Below are 7,439 nucleotides of genomic sequence, written 5' to 3'. Positions count from 1 at the left end.
ACTCCTGGCAGTGACAGCCTTCACAGTAGAAGGTGCTACTATTACTACTCAAGAGGGATAATTCACAACTTGGTCTGGCTTTGCCTTCTGTTTTGCATCTTTTCACTTTGCCTATTACAGTGCCTATTTTCCATATCATTTGGTCAAGACCAAATCCTACCTCGAAAAATACTCTTTTCACTACCATCAGTTTAACTAAAAGATTTCATGTCATAAAACCCATTCCTAATTATTCGTATTCTTCATACAAACACAGGCATAAAAAATTCACCCTGTGCACTCTCTTGGATATTATTATTTGCTGTGGAAAAGTAATGCTTTAAATTAACCATGAAACTCGAGGTACATTTAAAAGTAAAAAAGTGTTACCCCATTATCTCCAAGAATATCTAGCTTCTTCATAAGTTCAGATATATTCACGTCCTGAAAAAGATGTTTGACACTTATTTTTCATGAAGTAGGTCAGAAACAGTTTTTATGTGCTACATTTTATGTACCCTTTATTCTCTTCTGTGTGTGAAAAGACTTCAAGTGTAAATAAGTGAAACATAGTTTTGCGCCACAATTACAAAAGTAATTACTGGTACTTTAAAACAAAACCAAAAGTCACTTTCAATTATAAGAAGCAACCTGGATGTCTATGCAGGAAGGCAGAATGTTCTTGTATTATTCACACTTATCCTCCTGTTAATGAGAGGAAAGATCAAAACTGATAAATAGGTTTAAAAGACATAAAGAGAAAGGGCTTAAAAGACTTTTTTTTTGTTTGGAGTGGATCATCAACCACATCAAGCTTCAGAAGTTACAGGGACAGAGAGTATAAACAAATAATTGCTAAGAAAGTATGCTTGGTGGTTTGCTTTTAAACAAAACCATGGAGTTTCAAATCAGCCTTACAGTGTCAGACTGGAATGTGCACTGATGCAGGGCTGAACATCCTCCTCCAAACAGCTTATCAGCTCATAATCATCTTTCTGATTAGAAAGCCACATTTCTCTGCCACTCAGCTCTCAGATAATGAAGTAAACAACCCATCCTTATTAAGGCTCAGCCACTGCAATAAAGAAAACCACTCCTCTGATTAAAAAACAAGAGGCATAAATTCATGGAATCACATAATCATAGAATATGCTGAGCTGGAAAGGGATGCATCAGGATCATTGAGTACAACTCCTGGCCCTACACATCCCCAGGAGTCACATAATGTACCTGAGAGCACTGTCCAAACACTTCCTGAGCTCTGTCAGGCCAGTGCTGTGACCCCTTCCCTGGGGAGCTGTTTTTTCTGATAAAATTCACATGATGTCTGTATTTAACACGGTGCCAGGATCCATTCCTAGGCCAAAGAACTGCATTTAAGTTTAAAAAGTTGTTGGAAAGGGTCATGGAACTGTTTAACCACAGGTAATCACATTCTCCTGAACTGTCCCAGGTTAGGTCTGCACTTAACAGACCAAAGTTACCATGGACCAGGGATCATTTCCACTGACAGCCTGTATGCAGCCATGCTATTTGAAGGCAGGAAGCCTTGAGAGCATGGGAATAGACCAGTCCATGTCAGTCCAAAATGCTTCATACATGTACATAAAGCAAAAGAGCCTTGTTAATTGCTGCCACCCTCAACTTCTATTCATATTCAGCACTTAAAAAAGGCCAACATTTCATAGGGCCATGTGTGGTTTTCGAGTTTTTCTATCCAGAGAGGTCACCTCTGTCTCTTCCCAAAAACTTTAGGGGTGTTCCCAAATGCTTACATGAGCTATTTAACTGTGCACATCACTAACTCTGAAATGGTGCAGATCCTAAAACACTTGTGTTTGGATGGATGTTAAAAACAAAACTGTTGATTACGATCAGCATTGACAATGCTGAACAGAAACTTTAGCCAATGAGTTACACTAGTGAAGAATAGAATTTACTTGCATCTATTGAGCCTGAAGTAATAATTCTAATAATTTGTTTCCATATGATGCATAAAAGAAGAATCAGAAACCAAATCAGATTTTGCATCGTTCTGGAATCTACATTGCTACTGATGGCTAGTAATTTTGAAAGGCACTGAAAACAGATAAAAGGTCAGCTATTTCAGTCTGCCCATTTTAGGTGACTGCCCCATCTTCCAGGTAAGCAAACTGAAAGGCAGATTGGAAAGAATCCACCTGTTTAAGCATAGATGACATATGACAATGGAAAAAAGGGAATTATGGATTTCGGTACACTGTACCTGCTATAGCCAACATGCAGATTAGAACAACAGGTGAGCTAAAAGTGGGTCCAGCTCTATTTGTAGGTGATATGCTAACTGATGACTCTTGGTGTGCTTTGGGAGGTGAGAAGCCAACCAAATCTGCAGGTAAGAAGCAGATTTTAACTCTTTTCTGTTAGACTACTCAACTTCCTCAAAATATGCAGGGACAATTTCTGCTTATTTCCTCTAGAGATCCTACTGTGCTCATTAAAGCACTGAATAGCAGAATAGCAACAAGCCTCCAATTACAGGATTTGTAAACACAACTAAAAATGCAACCATAAATCACTAGTGAGTGGCACTGAGACTATGCTTTAGTTACTTGTAGAAAAGTTACCCAGCCCTATTGTGTAACATGACTGACAACACAAGTCTGAATTAAATCTTAAGTGTACCAGCATGCAAATCAAGTTGAACAAAGAGCCTGTTCATGGGGAACAGGAGTCAAAAGAGTAATTCTTGCTTCCTTATATCAGAAGGTAATCAAGGGAGATCCTGATGTTTATCTTGTTCTTGTTCTAAAAGAGTTCCACCTGTCTGAATGAGTTCTGGGTCAAGTGCCTCATGCCTCAAGGCCCTGGCCTTGGCAAATAACTTAAGCATATTCACTCAATAAATAAAAGCCTTCACTAAATTGGGTGTAAAGTAAGGACTGAATGTAATATTTCTGAACTCAGATGAAGACATTTAATATCATGAACCACACACTGTAGCAAGCCTGACAAGGAATCACATTAACATCAAGATTCTTCCTGAGACTAAATGTAAATTATCTTGACTGACCAGCCTTCAGTTTCACTGAGGATCTCCTGACATGACCAGATCATATTCTTATGAAACCCTTTCCCCAGTTAAAAATAACTTTTATTTTTTTTTTCCATTTTCTTCCCTGGTGTCAAACCATTTGTCTGGATATTAGACTGGTCATTCAAGAAAGGTTCCTAGCCATCCAACTGTTTCCAGTGCTCTGCATATACCTTTATTCCCTCCTGATGGCAGAACAGTTGAAGTGCACTTCCATTGTTTTCAGGGAAGGTGGTTATATGAAGATTAAATGCTGGTGACCTTCGCTCTCTCTCCTGAGGAAAGATGTGTTTAAAAACATTTACAATTATACATTAACACTTACTCCCTACCTTTACAAAACATACTTGTACATTAAAAAGGCAGATTCCTACTCTCATTCCAAATCTATTCTATTTCCTCTTACTTTTACCATATTTGAATAATTTTGGCTAAATACAAACATAGTGTTAGTTGCCAGCTGATTCCATGCACAGTTTCTGCAAAGATACCTGACACTCCCCAGCTGCAGAACCCTTGCAACACTGGCCCTAATTGACTGGAGCCCTCAAATTCTCTGCAGGTTTTTATGTTGATTATAACCTTATTTAACTATTTTTTTCTTTCATGGAACAATAAAAAAAAATAGAAAGAAAAATCTGCAGAAAAAAAAAATTTAACTCCTTCATGAAATAGTATTATTGAATATTTTCTCACTAAAATTAAACCTGTGTGTCTGGTCCCTGTTTATTCTACAGTCTGCCTTCCTATTAGAGCATTTAAAATCCCCATTCACTCCACAAGCTGAGATGTCAGAATATGTTGAAAGGCAGCACTCTTCTACAGTTATGATGTTCTTTGTTACAAAACAAAAAATTACAAATTCCCTTTAATCTAAAGCTATAGTATATCTAAAACCAAACTGATCCATGTACATGACTTCCGTGCTTTTCTCCAAAATACCAACCTATTATTTCTTCAGAAGGCAGAAATAACATAATAAACAACCAATTTTTACCTAAATTAAATTTAAATGTGCCTGTGAAAAATGACTGGACTGAAGGCTCTGGGTAACCAAGGCATTGTGTCTTACTCTGAATTCTCTCTGGCCATGAGAACATGAGCAAGAAACACCAGATCTCATCTCCATATTACAAGGGGATGCTTTGGCAACCTGAGCTTCATTTTCTCAGAGAGACCACTACTACAAGTACTTTAGTTCCTATGACCATCCATGTATTACTCCATTTCTTAAATCACAAATTAGGTGCTTTAATTGATATGGCAGGCAGGTTGCATCCATTCACTTAAGTTACAAAGTATAGCAAATCTTGTTCATTAATTAGGTTAAGCCTAATTTGAAACTACAGTGTAAAGAGAAAAATCTCTGTAGTCTATGCAATTTTCCCCCTCTGAGTTTTTTTTTAAATAATATTTACATCAACAGTCTAATTCTGAAACAGGCTTAAATAATGCCTGAGCTGTAGTAAACCAAAACCAGAACTTTAATTCTTACCCAAATTCAGTTATGATTTTAGATATTGTTAAAAAATCATTAGTTGCTATTGCATTCATCTCACCTAAACAATTGATAAATAAATTATTGTGTTTTATACTTTGCCTAATTTTCATCTGGAATAACTGTGCTAAAAAATACTGTCCTGATTACCAGAAAAACTGATGGGTTTGCTAAAGCATTACATTATCAGTCACATTGGTGTCTACATGCTTGTCTACTAAGGAAAAAAATCTTTTCTTGCAATCACACAAAAATATTTCCATTGTTATTCTGTGAAAGAATTTTTCCAAGCTTTGGCACATGACAAAACCTTACATGACATACTGAGCTGTTTTTGATGTCATTCTTCCACGTGAAAAATACATTCATGAAGGATGTATTGAAGAATATTTGTTCATTCCTTAAATCTTTTTGGACAGTTTTACTTGTAAGAACACCCACACTTAAGGAAGCAATTTCTAGTGCAACAGCCAATTCAAATCCTAAATTGTTCTCAATTTTTCTTTACAGTCTTTTCATAAAATATAAATATATATATTAGAAAGCATATCTATTTTTCTGAACATCTACTGAAATTCTAATAACCTAAATTCATAATTTTGAACATAATGGGCTACAACATCAAAACATATGGTGGATAAAGGATTAAAAAAAGATTAAGAAATGTCAGACAAAGAGAACGTCCACGTAACAGGAAGACATGACATTTTCATCTTTATCAGAGAAATTACACATGCCGAGATTTTTGGTGAAACGTGCTGGGTGATAAAAATGGAGGAGTGACAATGACAGGTTTCTCAGAGAGTTTATTCTAAGCAGTGTTAGGAATGCTGGTGATCTTTGAAACTGAACAATGTGTCATCGGGCAATAGAACCATGTGAGAACTGTGCATCACACACAGACACTTCAGTGTTACTAAATTCAACATGAGCCCAGTTTGTGAGGGGATCAGAACCATTGCTTTCGGTTGTAATCACAGGCTACATGTTCAGTGCTAATAACAAATAATTTTGTTTATTTCATTTATATAAATATGGAATTTTTTTTATATAGGCAACATTTTAGTTTAACATACAGAAGTTTTATTTCTGTTTTACCACTTTTCTTTGGCATCGCCAGAGGTTTGAGGGTTTTTTCTTTGACGTAAGCCAATTATTTCCAGTCCATGACCACTTTAAACTGTACAAAAAATGGATTTAAGGTAAGAGGAATTCCTTGGAAGCTGCTATCAAAATGTCTTCTTTTTAAGATAAATTTACTTCATATGAATGTTGTCAATATTAAATCCATGTAATTTAAAGCAATTATACATTGATGTGATGGACGTGTCAGATCTTTAGTCAGATCAATGCATGCAAGATGTGAGAAGGTGTGTTAATTTAATCAATGCCAGCCAAGGCTGTAGAATACATACCAAGTGATTTTACATGCAGGAAAGGAGCAGTTATGGAAATGAAACAAATAAAAAAGGCAAAATATTGCAAAACAAAATATTTTATTAAATGAAAACCAAACTATATGCAATTTATATTAGCTATATTACATCTTTATAAACATTAGTGAGCATTCTCTCCAAAACATATTAAGGCAGTGGCATCAATTTCATTATCCCAAAATACAACATTTAAAAAATAGATACCTAAGTGACTTCCCTTAAACATGCACCAGACATCAGTAATCTTTACAGGAATTTCAGCTTGGGTTCAAACATAATTTCTGATCCATTTGAGAGTTTGCAACAGAGAGAATCTCTTACTTCAAGCTCTAGCACTCTGAATTCTAACAGCTCATTCTGGTCTTTTGCATCTTGCATCTCATTCTTCAGCTGATGCTCCTCTTGTTCCATTCTGTAAATCTGTGAGACAAACACAACATGGTAACACCCTGGAAGTACTAGAAAATATACGGCTTACAGTAGTAACCAGGGGTTTAGACAAAACTGTTAATTATTTCCATTTTTCATTACACATCAGGCTATGTCATAGAGATAAAAAGGAACACCACATCAGAAAGTATTTCTGAGAACTGTTGGCAGAAAATGGTCAATGTTCTCTTAGAGTAATAATCTGGAAGTAGCATAAAAGTGATATGAATATTGTATCTGAATAAGTTAAGTAGCAGAATTTTTCTTTTAAAACCCAGCAAATTAAACTGAATTACATTAACATTTGGGTAGACTGTTCACATTGTTTCTGCCTAATTAGACATCTAATATTTTTGCAGTATATGAAGGACAACAGTGGTGTGGTTTTAATGACTGCTTTTTAATTTGCCAGAATTTTGCCTTGGGGTACTAACAATGACAAAATAGAAATTCAATACTGGCTATTAATTATGCCAACTAATAGCTTTGGTCTACTGTCTAGTTTAACTGGGTGATACTTTTCTTTGTACAAAACTAAACAGAAGTGTAACATCTGGCATAATGTACTTTAACATTTATAGTGCCCATGTAAGTGTCCAAGTAAATTAAACCTGGCTGTAGCTACTTCTAATAATGATATTTTATTTGGTTATCTTATTAGTATTATATTAATATTAAGCTACTAATTAACAAAATCAGTTCTTTGTATTCCTGAGCTGACTAGCCAACTTTCCCACCACTGTCAACAAAGAACAACGCAGATGCTCAGCTCTGAGTATCTCAGACAGTTAATATAATGAACATTAAACCAATCAGTATTACTTAATGTGTGGAAAAGCTATAAAAATGTTGAAAGGAACTGGCAGTTTTGTTAGTGGTCAGGAGAGTAATAATCTTTGTGTAAGTGTGTATTTTATTGGACACTAGAAACCTCAGTCAGCTTGGGCTGTACTGGTGCTATCCGTGTAATTCCACAATAAAAAGCAGCTGTGATTCCTGAAGACTATAAAAGCATGCTGGTAGT

General features: G+C 35.6%; 1 protein-coding gene across 3 annotated transcripts in view; it reads right to left on the bottom strand.

Annotated features, from left to right (window-relative positions):
* Positions 1-7,439, bottom strand: part of JAKMIP1 (janus kinase and microtubule interacting protein 1) — a 144,069-nt gene that overhangs the window by 28,838 nt on the left and 107,792 nt on the right. For all 3 annotated transcript variants that reach the window (XM_077782752.2, XM_085577668.1, XM_077782754.2), the window contains 3 exons: positions 6,308-6,406; positions 3,226-3,327; positions 370-423 (listed from right to left, as the gene is read on the bottom strand). In XM_077782752.2, the coding sequence (XP_077638878.1) occupies positions 370-423; positions 3,226-3,327; positions 6,308-6,406 (255 nt within the window). The remainder of the gene's footprint in view (positions 1-369; positions 424-3,225; positions 3,328-6,307; positions 6,407-7,439) is intronic.

The sequence above is a fragment of the Lonchura striata genome, chromosome 4, assembly GCF_050655825.1.
Source record: "Lonchura striata isolate lonStrDom1 chromosome 4, ASM5065582v1, whole genome shotgun sequence".
Taxonomy (NCBI): Eukaryota; Metazoa; Chordata; class Aves; order Passeriformes; family Estrildidae; genus Lonchura; species Lonchura striata.
Note: the sequence above shows the minus strand (reverse complement) of the source record. Positions and strands in the feature narration are given on the sequence as shown.